This window comes from Trichosurus vulpecula, chromosome 4, assembly GCF_011100635.1.
Source record: "Trichosurus vulpecula isolate mTriVul1 chromosome 4, mTriVul1.pri, whole genome shotgun sequence".
Taxonomy (NCBI): Eukaryota; Metazoa; Chordata; class Mammalia; order Diprotodontia; family Phalangeridae; genus Trichosurus; species Trichosurus vulpecula.
In genome coordinates, this window is record NC_050576.1 from 102,845,800 (window position 1) to 102,859,887 (window position 14,088).

Below are 14,088 nucleotides of genomic sequence, written 5' to 3' on the forward strand. Positions count from 1 at the left end.
TATAGTCAATTTAGTCAATGTGCCTGTGCTGAGTCCCCTTTGTATCACTTTCATATATGTCTTTCCATATTTCTTTGTAGGTTCCATATTTTTGTGGCACCATAATATTCCATTTATTTAAATAGGCCATTATTTAGGCATTTGGCTTAATTAATGTAATTAATTTAACTTAATTAATTGAGGTAATTAAGGAGGGAGTTTTATCACACTGGAGTAGGTACAAAGCTTGGATGGCCGAGTTGACGAGGGCACAGAGTTGATTCATTTGAACTGGTCTCACCTCATTCGCTCATTAGCCTTTCTAGCAAGTGTAACCCGGCCTCTCTGGGAATGCCCACTTCTCACATGGAGATGGCCTTGTGAGGCTTTCTTGATCCTGGCCCTCCTGTAGTGATAGAAGAAGGAAATAGAATTTCTTTTTCCAAATCTCAATCAATATGTTTAAACGATGTTTCCTGTCTATTGACATTAGTTCATTTCTCGAGCTTGTTCTCCATTTGAAGGTAGGGTGGAAGGAAAGGGGAAGAGAATAAGAATTTATTAAACACCGATGACATGCCAGCTACTGCACTAAGCACTTTACAAATATTATTTCATTTGATCCTCAATAACCCTGGGGAGTAGGTGCTTGTATGATCCCCCTTTTACAGTTGAGGAACTTGAGGAAGACAGAGGTTAAATGACTTGCCCAGAGTCACACAGCCAGTAAGTGTCTGAGGCTGAATTTGGACTCAAGTCTTCCTGACTCCAGGCCCACTGCTCTATCCACTGTGTCACTAGCCAGAGAAATGAGAAGAGGCACATAGGATCAAGTGTTGAGTTAGAGCAAGCAGGCTTTCTCTGTGTTGCCTCTATCTATACCTCTAAGTACAATATTAGGTTGCACTAATAGAAAACAGAAGGAGGGAGGTGGTCATCACATCGTGATGTCTGCTCTGGTCAAAGCAGATCTGGAGTAGCATGTTCAAATGTGAGCACCACTTCTTAGAATGGACATTGACAAGACGGAGTAAGGCCATAGAAGTGAAACCAGAATGAAGAGGGGAAATGCAAGCATATCATTTATAGGAAGGAATTTTGGAGGTTTAATACCCCCCAAAAGAGGACATAAGGAGGATATGACAATTGTCTTCAAATTTTAAGAGTGGCCACATGGGAGAGTGATAGAGATAACAATGAAAACAGCACTTTAAGGTTTATATGCAACTTTAAAGACATCATCTCACTCCTTCGTTTATTCCCCTGCGTTTCTTTCTTAAATAACAAGTGGGTCTTGGTGGATGATCCCAGCTTTTTCAGACATTTGCCACCATCTACTGTATAAGAAATAAGGATAGATCCGACTTATTTAGGCTTACAAAGCACTTTGATCAAGACACTCTGAGGAAGCCAATACAGATGCTATCATCCCCATTTTTGAAATGAGGAAGCAGAAAGGTGTCTGTGGTGACACAGCTAGTAAATTTCTGAATTAAGAGTGAAGCTCAGTTCAACGAAGCCAGTATTTATGAAGGGTCAGATGCTGTACTAGGATGTTCTAGGGATGTGACAGAAATCATATCTCACAACCTTAAGTCCAAGACTTGTTCCCTACCAAGTTAGTGGGGCAGACGAGGATGATCAGTAGCATCAAAGGCTGCAGAGAGGTCAAGGAGAATGAGGATTGAGGAAAGATACGATGGTATCTGGATATTAAGAGATCATTGCTGTCTTGGAGAGAGCAGATGAGGGTGGAAGCCAGATTGTAAGGGATTAAGAAGAGAGCAAGAGGAAAGGAAGTGGAAACACCTATCGTAGATGACCTTTTCCAGAAGTTTGGCCACAAAGGATAGAAGGGATAGAGGATAATAGGATTGAAGGCTCTAGTGAGGGATTTCTCACCTATGTAGGTGGTGGGAGTTCTCCATGGTGACAATATAACAGATTCCTAACACATATTTGTATGTTCTAAGGAACTTTTTCTTTTGTTCTTCAGTCATATTTCATTTGTGTCCAATTCTTTGTGACCTCATTTTGGTAGATACTGGAGTGGTTTGCCATTTTCTTCTCCAGCTCATTTTACAGATGAGGAAACTGAGGCAAACAAGATTAAGTGACTTGCGCAGGGTTACAGAGCTAGTAAGTGCCTGAAGCGGAGTTGAACTGAGGAAATGGAGTCCTTCTGACCTCAAACTCAGCACTCTGACCGCTTTGTTACTTAGCTGTGCCTTAATTTTTCTTTATACTGAGTCAAAATCTATCACTCTGTAATTTTCATCCACAGATTCTAAATCTACCATTGATAACCAAACAGAATAACTTAATCCCTCTCCCACATGACAGTTCTTAAACATTTGAAGACAATTGTCTTATCCTCCTTGAGTCTTCTCTTTTGGGGGCTAACCCTCCAAAATTCCTTCATGTAGATGATACAGCTTCATTTGCTTTCATCGTTCTGCTTACCTGCTATGGCCTTATTCCATCTTGTCAATGTCCTTTCCAAGAAAACCCCAAATAGGGTCCCAAAGAGTTGAACACAGCTGAAATGACTGAACAACAACATGCTAGGAGGTATCCTGGGCACTGCAGATAAAAATGCAAAAGTGAAAACAGCGCTGAGCTTGAGAAGCTTACATTCTATTTAAAATTTTTTCTTTAAAAGAAAATGAACAGCAGCACAAAAACATTTTCATATATAAAGAACAAAAGAGGATAATTTTATGTGAAACTAGGGCTATTAAATACAGCTTGTTTTGTGCCTTCTTTCTGAGAATATCTTCAAATTATCACGTATATGTCTTGTTTGTATAGGGTTGTTTATACGTTGTCTTTCCTTTCATGCATCCCATTAGACTGTAAGCCCCTTGAGGGCAGGGACTATTTTTACCTTTCTTTGTATCCCAGCAGTTAGCATAGTGCCAGGCACATAGGAGCTGCTTAATAAATTCTTGTTGACTAGACTAGTAAGATGAAATTTAGCGGGTATATAAAATTCTACAGTTGAGAGTTTTTAAAAGATCAATTTCACAAATATAGAATGGGGAAAGGTATGGTCAGTCAGCAGTTTGTCAAAAGAAAAGAAAAGATCTACGATAGACTACAAACCCAAAGGAAGTTAACCATGTGACACGGCAGCCACAAAAGCTTAAGTAATCTCAGGCTGCATGACAAGTGTCCAGAACAAGAAAGATGATGCCTATAGCATCCTCACTCTGCCTTGGTCAGACCACATCTAGAATACTGTATCCAGTTCTTGGTGCCACATTTGAGGAAAGGCATTGACATGCTGGGACATTTCTGGGGGGTGGGGTGACCAGAATGGTAGGAGGGATGGAGACTCGGGCTATAAAGAACATTAGAAGGAATGGAGGTGTTCAGCCTGGAAAAGAAGATAGACATAAGAGGAACATGATTGCCATATTCAAATATTTGGAGGGCCATCATGGGATACAGAGATTCAATTTGTCCTGTTTGGCCCTAGAGGACAGAAACCAAAGGCAGTGTGTAGGAGGTGAAGAGAGTCTATCTTCCTCCAGGCCAAACTGAGACAAGGCTTCAAGAGTCCTAGTCTTCAGCCCACCCCACCTTATGGAGCATCTTTCCTGTTTCTAAGCACCCAACTCCAACTGCAACCTGGGGCCCCAGATATCCTTTATAGAGCTACACAGTATAAGAAAAGACTTCCTAATAATTAGAATTGTCTAAATGTAGAATGGTCTCCTTTAGGAGTTCACTTTCCTGGAGGATCTTCAAGTGGAAACCAGATGACCCCTTGTGAAGGATCATGTAGATGAGATTCCTGTCCAAATAGAAATTGTCCTCAATGACCTTCAAGGTCCCTTCCAACTCTGAGCTTCTGTGTTTCTCTAAATCCTTGGGGGAGTGATAGGCCCAGTTTCTCTCTCTTTTTTGGCTCACTTTCTTTTAAAATTTTCTGAAAAACACATGTTTAATTGATGGTTTTTTTTTTTTTTATCACATCACTGTCACTTCTCAAAGACTCCACCCTAATGGAAGTCGCCTTTGTAATGAATGAATGCAGCTTAAGCAAAACAAGCTAGCCCATTGGCTAGGTCTGACACACAAGGCCTTATTTTGTTCCCACCTCAATGCAGAGAAAAGGAAGGCTTATCTCACGCTCAGTCCTCTGAAGTCACTTTCAGTTACTGCATCCATCTGATTCTGGTTGATTGTGATATCTTTCCATGTTGCTTTCCTCACATTACTGTCGTCATGTTGATTGTCTTCCTGTTCCGCTTATTTCACTATGCATCAGTTCATACACATCTTTACAAGTTTCTCTGAGTTCTTCATATTTGTCTTTTCTTATGGAATAATAATATTCCATCGTAATTTTGTACCACAATTTGTTCTGACATTCCCAAATCGATGGGCACCCAATTTGTATCCAGTTCTTCGTTAAGACAAAAAGTGTTGCTATAAACATTCTGGTGTAGATGGTCTCTTTCCCTCCAACCCTGATTTTCTTGGGGGTATCTCTTGACTCATTTTCTCAATCATCACTTCTTATTTATCCCTTAGCTAGTCTTTTAGGAAGAAACCTAGTGTCAAAGGACTACTTCATTTTCATCTTATGTCTGTTGCTTACACTATACCCTCTCATTCTAGTTGCCCTAAAATATTAATTTCATCCAAGTATCTGGTCCCCTTAACTAGATAATGACTACCTTGAGGGTAGGAGGTTCCACCTTTCTCTGTGTCATCCCTTCCCTCATCTCCCATTCCTAGCACAGGGATCTGCACCCAGAGACCTCTCTCAGCAGCAGTGACCAAAGGTCTCCCAATAAGAATCTTTTACCCAGAGGTCTCATCTCTTCTCACTTCCTAGAAAGAAACTTCTTTCTCCTAGTTTTACCAAAGAGGAAGTTGAGCCTTTCTGAGGAAAACTGAAATCTATCTATCTTCCTCCAGGCCAAACTGAGACAAGGCTTCAAGAGTCCTAGTCTTCAGCCCACCCCACCTTACGGAGCATCTTTCCTGTTTCTAAGCACCCAACTCTAACCGCAACTTGGGGCCCCAGATATCCTTTATAGAGCTACACAGTGGGAGACTGTCTGCCGTTCTGCAGCCGCTCTGCTGGCCCCTCTTAACCTCATTATACCGTGGCTAATCTTTCTGCTTTATTGTCTTACAGCTAATGAGGAAGGGTATCCAGGCCTGAGGCTCCCTTATGGCCCTGAGGAGGAGACAGAAAGGACCTGGCCTAGGAAGGAGAACCCCATGATGCCATGTACCATGTATGTGTGTGTTTAAGACCCTTTTCTGTTCTAATTATAGGATGCTGCAGAATAACCATCTGAGTCGGATCCCTGCTGAGGCATTGTGGGAGCTACCCAACCTCCAGTCTCTGTAAGTCATTAGTGTGCCGACACTCAGAGTTCTGTAGACTCGGTCTCCTGGGGCCGTCAGCTTCCCCAGGCCTGAGTCACAGGCTTCGCCTTTGTTGCAGCTCTTGGGCCCCCCTCCTTTTCTTCCTCCTCTTTCCTCTTCCCCTCACCCCCCACCATGTGCTTCTTCTAGCTTTGGTTTCGGGGGGAGCGGGGGTTATTCTCAGTGAGTGTGGCTGTGTATGTGTGTGTCTTTTGGGGAAGGTATGAAACCCCCTGGAGGATTGTGGGAATGGGACCTCCTGATGTGGGGCCACCAGAGCAGAGGCTCCGGTCTGAGCCGGCAGTCTGCCATGGGAGCCTGGGGGTGCAGGGGGGCTTGGAGGGGTTGGTTTGGGTGGGGCAGGACGGCTGCCCCAAGGAAGAAGCAGGACTCACTGTCTCCTCAGCTTAGTCTGCTCTCCCTCCTCCCTACTCACCCCCTGGATCTGGGCTGAGAGCTCTGGACGTGCTCTTGCCTTGTCTCCTTCCTCACGTGTGTGTCAGGGGGAGACATTGGGTTACCCTCTGCACCAGGAGGGCACTTTCATTCTATCCTCGACTGGCCCCTTTTTCTGTCCATGGAAAACTTGAAATCATGTTCCTTTCTTTCCCCTCCCAGCTTCCTGCCACTGAAGCTCCATTCAGAGCTTCTGGAATAAGCCCAACCTGTCATTTTTCTAGGTTGGGCCAATTCCTGTGCAGACCCCACTGGGGCTGAAGTGTGAGAGGAGAGAGGAACCGGGCCAGATGAGCAGGGGCAAGAGGTGATTTGGGAGTATTTTGAGTCAGAATGGAATGACGCGCAGGAGTCATGTCAATTAACTAGTATTCTCTAGGAGACCAAAATCAGGGGATTTAAATGAAAGGCAGTAGGGTGCTAGTAAATGTTTAACAATAGGCTCCCAGAAAAAAATGTACCGCAACACACTTTTAAACTGCATTTTTAACATTTTCTCCATCACTTTCTTAAGTCTTCTAGACAATCAACAAAAGAGTAAATCAAGCCCTGATTTGTAGCATTTGCCAGTTTCTGAGGTGTAAACACTTACACGGAACATTTCACAATTGCCTGTGAGCTTGCTCCAGCATCCCCCTGCAAAGGAATCCCTGGTATTCAGAGCAAGGGAAACTGAGGCATATAGAATATATGGTAAGCCTGGTTCTCAATCTGCGAGGTTGCTTGCTAACCCAAGGCCCTCACTCAGAACCTGGGCAGGAATGCTAGGAGACAGAGATTATTCTCACCTGTTCTTTGGAGGTAAGAGTCAGGTAAGGCCAAAAGAAAGGGATTCTTCTCTGTGTGACTGCAGTTGGGGCCCTAGGATAACATGCATAGCTGACCCTGTCCAGCTATGGAAGCTCCAAACTGGCAGAAGGTAAGGCTGGTATTTTATGGGCATGGACTTCATGTTTCTGGGTGTGTCTGTGCCACACTCTTCAACTTTTATTCTAAAATTCAGGGGTTCTTAATCTGGGGTGAAGAATTTGAATAACTTATATTTAAATATTAAATTAAATTAAAATAATTTAATAATGATATTTCACTATAATTGGTTCCCTTTGTAGTCTTTTGTATTGTATTTTATGCATTTAAAATAATTGTTCTGAGAAAGGGTCCATAGGTTTCACTGGACTGACAAAGGGGTTCAGGATAGAAGAAAGATTAAGAACCCCTGACCTAGATCCTCAGTTCTACCTGAAACTAGCTTGTGTCTAAGCTGGATTTGAAGACAGAAGACCTCGGTTGGAAATCCAGATCTGCCACTCATTACCACTGGGACTTTAAAGTTACTCTCTTGGTCTTGTTTTCCTGATCTATAAAATAAGTGGCCAGACTCTGAGGTCCCTTCCAGCTCTAAACTGATGATGCTATGACCTGGCCCAGCTGTTGATGCTTCCTTCTCTTCTAGACGTGGAACCTTAGACGTCTCTTATCTCTCACCCTCAGTGCATTCCTCCTGCCAACTCTGAGTCACTAGCCATCAACACCACCCTCAGCCCTCACCATCTTTGTTCATGCCCAATATCATGTCACCTATTATTAAGTGACATCCCCAGAATTTGAGAGCCACCACCCCTCATGTAGTCAAAGTTAGGACAGGGCATGTGTCTGACACAGGACGGGGCATGGCATGCCGAGCTGGCATTCCAGGGAGCAGACGAGGGTCTGGGCTATTCTGTTTCCCTTTCTCTATGGGGAGGTAGAAGGAAGGATAATACTTAAACTCAGGACTTATCCTAACTCACAAGGCCTTGGACCTACTCACCTGCAGGAAGGACTTACTAGTTCTATGGAAAGAATCTGGGGTCATAGTGGTGTCATCAGCATCCTGCAGCTTTGAAGCAGCCTGGCTTAGTGGGTAGAGAGACTCAGAGTCAGGAAGACCTGAGTTCAAGACCTCAGATGCTTACTAGCTTGTGTGACCCTCAGCAGGTCATTTGTTCTTTTGTCTCAGTTTCCCCATGTGTAGGATGGAGATAATAATAACATCTGCCTCACAGGTAGCTGTGGGCAGTTAAGTGGCACGGTGGAAAGAGTGCCAGGCCTGGAGTCAGGAAGACTCAGTTTCATGAGTTCAAATCCAGCCTCAGATACTTCCTAGCTGTGTGACCCTGGGCAAGTCACTTAACCCTGTTTGCCTCAGTTTCTTCATCTGTGAAACGAGCTGGAGAAGGAAATGATAAACCACTCTAGGATCTCTGCTAAGAAAACCCCAAGTGGGGTCATGGAGAGTCGGACAGGACTCAACAACAACACCTCACAGGTGGGATCAAATGAGATAATATATGCAAAGTCTTCTGCAAATCTCAGAAGTACTAGGAAAGTATTATTATATGTGTGACCCTGGGCAAGTCATCCTACAGATGGCAAACACAAGCTGCGGGTCCAAGGGAAGATTTGGTCCGACCCAGAGGTCTCTGCCTGGAAGGAGGAAATGATTCGTGTTTCAGGACTCCAGCTCTCCCCCTGCCTTAGGGAATGAATGATCCTCATTCGGCCTAGTGGGTTGTGGTTGGCAGTGGTGATCAGGGTGTCGATAGGGTATCTGTGCTTTAGACTTAAAGCAGACCTTAGATCGTCCAGCCAATTTCTGCACTTTACAGAAAAGCAAACAGAGAGAAGAGACCCACCCAAGGTCATGTGGCTACTAAGTACTAGATCCAAGATTCAAACCCAGGTTCTCTGACTCCCCAAACCATCACTCTTCCCACTATGTCTTTCTACTTTTTCCTGACCCTCCCATTAAGAGATTCTGCTCCACTTGCCGTTACTCTAAATCGCAACCCTCTTTTGCCCCTTCTTGTATTCCCAGTGCTTAGCATAGTGCCTGGCACATAGTAGGCTCTTAAAAAAAGTTTGCTGACTGACCGTTAAATCCCCCAGGCTATTGTTGAGGGACTGGTAGGCTGCCTTGGAAGACAGCCCTGCCTGACCACTAGCTCAAATCCTTCGTGTTGTAATGTTGCCCGACTCTTTCTAGTCTCGGTAGAAGTATTAAACAGCCTTTCTCCATCCAACAGCTTTCCTGGGACTTCAGCACTACAGTAAAGTTGGCTCTGGTCTTCCCTTCTCCCTGTTGGATATTCCCACTATCTACAGTTTCCTTATCCTTAACTACTTAGGTTTCTACCTCTGCTCCTCTCACTTGTACTGCACCCAGCACCCTAAAAATCTTACACTGCCCCACAGGCTGCAGAGGGATGGAGGGGATGGGAAGGCCCACGGTGGGAAAAATGGCCCAAAATCCAGCATGGTCTGTGGAAAGGGTCTCAGGCATCCTTGATCCCTGGGTTATCCCCCAAAGCAGAGGGCCTTTCTTTGCTACCACCAGCTCCAGCTCTAGCTCCAGGAGGCATCGGAGTTCCTGGAATTGCTGCCTTCGAGGAACCTTCTGTGCCCAGCTCTACCTTGGTGGGGATGGCTTCAAACAAAATGCTAAATGGTTTTCTGAGAATCTCCCCCGCCTTCTCCCTTCATCCAAAGGGAATTGCTCTATAGCTTCCTGGGAGATGAGAACCCATAGGTGGAATAGGGAATTGTGGCTTCTCTCCCTCCCACTCTCTAATTGGGTCAGGGCCAGACCTCCCAGAGGTGCTGGAATCCTCATTAGCTGCTAGTTGTTGGTGTGAAAATGAAATAATTAGCCCCCCCCCCCACTCCGCCTACTTCCCTCCCTTCTACTTTACCCATTCCCCAAAAGGCCCCTAGTCAGGGCTGGGCTGGGCAGAGATAGGATGTGTTCCCCCTGAGGGGCTCTTCCCTTGTGTCCCCCATGCCAGAGAGCACAGAGATTGAATTGCTGTTTATTTAACTCAGAGGTGAGGTAAGACTTGGCAGGGGAGGAGTTGGGAAGGAGGGGCAAAGGGAAAGGGAGCACGCTCAGGAGTCATGCACACAGGCAGATGGATGGAATATGACTGCTCCTGTTGCCCTGACTAAGATGTGAGGGGCGCCATGGTATATAACGGGAAGAGTGCTCATCTTGGAGTCAAGGAAACCTGGGTTCAGATCTTGCCTCTGACACTCATGAGCTGCATGACCCTGGGCAAGGCACTTCACTATTCTGGGCCTCAGTTTACTAATCTGTCAAAGAACATAGATGGCCTCTAAGGTCTCTTCCAGGCAGCTAGGTGGTGCAGTGGATAGCTAGAGCACTGGAACTGGAGTCTGGAAGACCTGTAGCTGTGTGACCTTTAGCAATTCACTTAACCATTGGCTGCCTCAGTTTTCCTATCTGTAAAATGGGAAGAATATAGCACCTACTGCTCAGGATCCTACCTTGAGGATAAAATGAGATACATTTCTAGAGGGCTTTGTAAAAAATGAAAGTGCCCTATAAACACTAGCCATTATTATCCTGTGATCCTAGTGGTGCCCTTTTGTAGGCAATAGTGGGGGCCTTTATTCCTCCTTCCTAGAGGCTCACTTGATGGTCCAGCCATAAGTTACAGTTTTCTTACAACGCAGACCTTACTCATGTGACACCATGGAGATGGAGAGAGAGGACATTTAACGTATACTTCTTGGTTACCTATTAGGATGAGGCAGTCTGCCAGAGCTTTTCAGTCCTGTTCCCCAAAGGCCAGGCCATTAAGCAGAGTATATGGGACTAGGCTACTACTATTTCTACCCCCTCCCTTTCCTCACTCCCCAGGATCTAAGTCACTCTACAGGTTCCTGGCCAAGTGCCTAACTACGCTCAGGGGAGCCCAGCCCTGTAACTCACTTCCTTGGGCAAGACACTTACTTCCTCCTGAGGGAGTTGGATTCTATGATCTTCAAGGTCCCTTCCAATTATAAAGACTGGGATCCTGATGGCTTCTGTTAGGAGTTGGGTCTTGAACTTTGGGTAACAAAATGGCAAGAGGAATGGGTAGTTTCAGGCTGAAGGAAGGTCAGAGTAAGAGAGGGAGTCAGGCTGTTAGCCTACCATCATCAGTATGCCTACCATATGTTCAGTTGTATATGGGAGAAGGTCAATGGAGGAAACTGGGATTCTTACCTCAGGAAGTTTATAATCCAGTTGGAGAGATTGGATTCACCTCAGCACACTTATTAGCTGCGTGATCTTAGGCAAGTGACTCAGTGCCCTCATGTGTAATGCGATGGTCCTGGACCCAACTATCCCTGAGGACATTCCTAGTTCCAGTATTCTAGAATTCTATTCCCATCATCCCAGAGAAGAAGTAAAATCTGCAGTCAGGATTCAGAGCAGAGACAAAATGAAGCTGGGAGGGGAGGTGGGAAATGGCCAACCCGTTAGTCCTGGCCACTAAATGACCGGGGTTCTTGGTCCCAGTCTGACATTGCTTCCAGGTTGTTTGGGTTAGCGCCTGGACTGGCAGATCATAGGATCAGTGATGTAATGCTAGAAGTTACTTTGTTGTTCAGTCATTTCAGTCGTGTCTGACTCTTTGTGACCTTGTTAGGCGTTTTCTTGGCAAAGATAATGGAGTGGTTTGCCATTTTTTTTTCTCCAGCTCATTTTATAGATGTGGAGACTGAGGCAAACAGGGTTAAGCGACTCGCCCAGGATCATACAACTAGTAAGTGTGTGAGGCCACATTTGAACTCAGGTCTTCCTGACTCTGGGCCTGGTATTCTATCCACTGCACCACCTGACTGCCCCTAAAAGAAGCCATCAAGTCCAAACTCCTTATTTTACTGATGAGAAAAATGAGGCACAGAGAAATAAGACATTTGTAAGAGGTCTTATAGCCTATTAGTTGTATGAAGTGGGTTTTGAACCCAGCTCTTGCTGCCTCCAGGTCCAGTGGTTTATTTATTATATCGCCGCTTCTCATGATGCCCTGGTCCTTCTCCCTCGAGCACACACGTCTTCTGGAGCAGGAGGGAGGCAGCAGTAATACCATTCACAAGCCAAGAGAAACCAGGAGAACTCAGCGGAATCAGGTTGGACAAACAGCAGCGGGACAGAGGGGTCAGGCTGAGGGTGGGAGGAAAGGCAGGGAGCAAGACCACATGGGAAAGAGGAGTAAGAACTCCGAGAAAACTCAAAGCAGATACTTGGGGCTGGGGTCAGGGGGAGGAGCGCTGTTTATGTATGGAGGGGAAGGGTGGTAGTTGTGGACTAGCCAAGCCAGAAAGTCTCAGGGAAGGAACTGGAAAACACTGTGGCAGAATTGGGGGAAAACCAGCAGAACAGACCAATTCAGAGCACTTTGAAGGGGGAATGCATCATTGCAAAGGACAACCACATACATCCAGCAAATATTCTGCCTTGCTGGAGAAACGAATCGAGAACAGCTAGGGCTTCCAGTATAAAACTGAGTTAGAACCCCCAATGCTCCCCCCACCATCCTCACCCCAAATGGCAAATCTGAAACACATTGAGGACTGGCTTCTGAGAGGAAAGACCTGGGGGGACGTCTGCGGGGAGGGAGGGAGAAAAAGAGAGACAGATTAAGCCAGATATAGACACAGAGACAGAGCGTTGGCCTTTGGGGACAGAGTGTTGGATTTGGAGTGGGAAGGAGCTGGAAGGCAGGGTAATGATACTAGTGGGCGACAACACCAACAGCTAACATTTATTTTCCCCCCACTTCATAGCATTTTATTTTTTCCAATTACATATAAAGATAGTTTTCAACATTCACTTTTATAAGATGTTGAGTTTCAAATTTTTTCTCTCTTTCTCCGTCTTTACCCTCCCCAAGACAACAAGCAATTTGATACAGCTTATACACCTCAACATGGTTAATGTGGAAGTATGTTTATTTAATGCTTTAAGGTTTGGAAAGCTCTTTACAAATATCTCGTTTTCTCCTCACAACAATCCCGCATGGTGAGTGCTATGATCACACCCGTTTGATGAAGAAACTGAGGTAGGTAGAGGTTAAGTGACCTGCCCAGGGTCACCCAGCTTGTAAGTGTCCAAAGCTGGGTTTGAACCCTGGTCCACTATACCATCTAGCCACCACCAGGGTCAGTGTCAGATTCTGGCTCTGCCACTTACTTGTATGACCTTAGGAAAATGATTTCACTTTTCTCGGCCTCGGTTTCCTTGTTTGGAAGATGAGAGGGTGGGACTTAATGACCTCCAAGCTCCCTTTCAGGCTTCTATGATTCTGTGACCTTATGATCCTCTAAAAACTCAAGGTATTAGTAATAGCACTAAGCCTCTCCATCCTGCTGTGTGACCCTTGACAGGCAACTGAATCACTCTGGGCCTTCCTTCGTTTCTCCTCTGTACAATGGGAAAAGTCTTATCTGGCCCCATCCTCTTTCTGGCCACCTTGGAATGCAGTGAAGGGGGATGAAGTGGGAAATTAGAATTTGGTGATAAAACGACCAAGCCATGCCAGGGGCCTGTCCTGGTGATTTTGTCAAGTCAGGAACTGGAAGTCCCTAGGAAGCAGGTCTCATCCCTAGGGGGAAGCACAGGGGTTTCCTCCACTTCCCAGTTGGAAATCTGGAAGTTTGGGAACACTGACTCCTTTGAAAGGGAGAGAGGCAGATAGACCCTTACCTTCAAACCCAGGGAATTTCATGATCACAAGAGGACTCCCAAGGGGACTGAGTGGGAATCAGCTGCTTCCTGTAGTCCAAGCTCCAAACTGTATCGGCTAAGAGTAGGGGGCTGCTAAGGTAATATGATATATCTGTGAGTTTCCAGGAGCAAGATGGGACTTCTGAGTTTTTTCTGAGCATCCTGGCTCTTCCTAGACCCTCATAAACCCATCCTGGGGGTCAGACTATTGGAACGAATCTAGAGAGAACCTCCAGTATTGATCAGGACCTCTAGGAGCCCCAACTGACATCTAAAGTCAAGGTGCAAGGAAGCCTAAAAATAATCTATTACACATAAAAACATCTCTAATAGCACCATTCCGTCAACTAGCTCATCTGTTTTATTGATGTAGTGTCCCTGAGAGGAGAACATTCAATAGCCCCATTATGGAGAAAAGAAACCGAGAGTTTAAGTCTGAGGTTGCATGGCTTGTTAGAGATGGACCTGAGTGGTCTCTCTGGTCACCTGGCTCCATCCCAGGTATCCTAGCAGTCCAGTGCCATCTGCTACACCACCGCTTTCCGACTATATGAGGTGCCCAGTTGAAGACCTTGAAGCTAACAAGAGAAATCTCAGGGGAGCAGGGTGCTTTAGGAGATCTTCAAAGTTGATTCTCTGGAGAATCCTTCAGAACAATCCTTCAGTTTAAGGAGCCCAGCGAGAGCTGACCCCTCAGAGAGGAAAGA

At 45.4% G+C, this 14,088-nt stretch overlaps 1 protein-coding gene across 1 annotated transcript in view; it reads left to right on the forward strand.

Moving 5' to 3' along the window:
• The window catches only part of LGR6 (leucine rich repeat containing G protein-coupled receptor 6), a 159,603-nt gene that overhangs the window by 63,821 nt on the left and 81,694 nt on the right, over positions 1 to 14,088 (forward strand). The window contains exon 4 of the mRNA XM_036756744.1: positions 5,278 to 5,349. Coding sequence (XP_036612639.1) covers positions 5,278 to 5,349 — 72 coding nt within the window. The remainder of the gene's footprint in view (positions 1 to 5,277; positions 5,350 to 14,088) is intronic.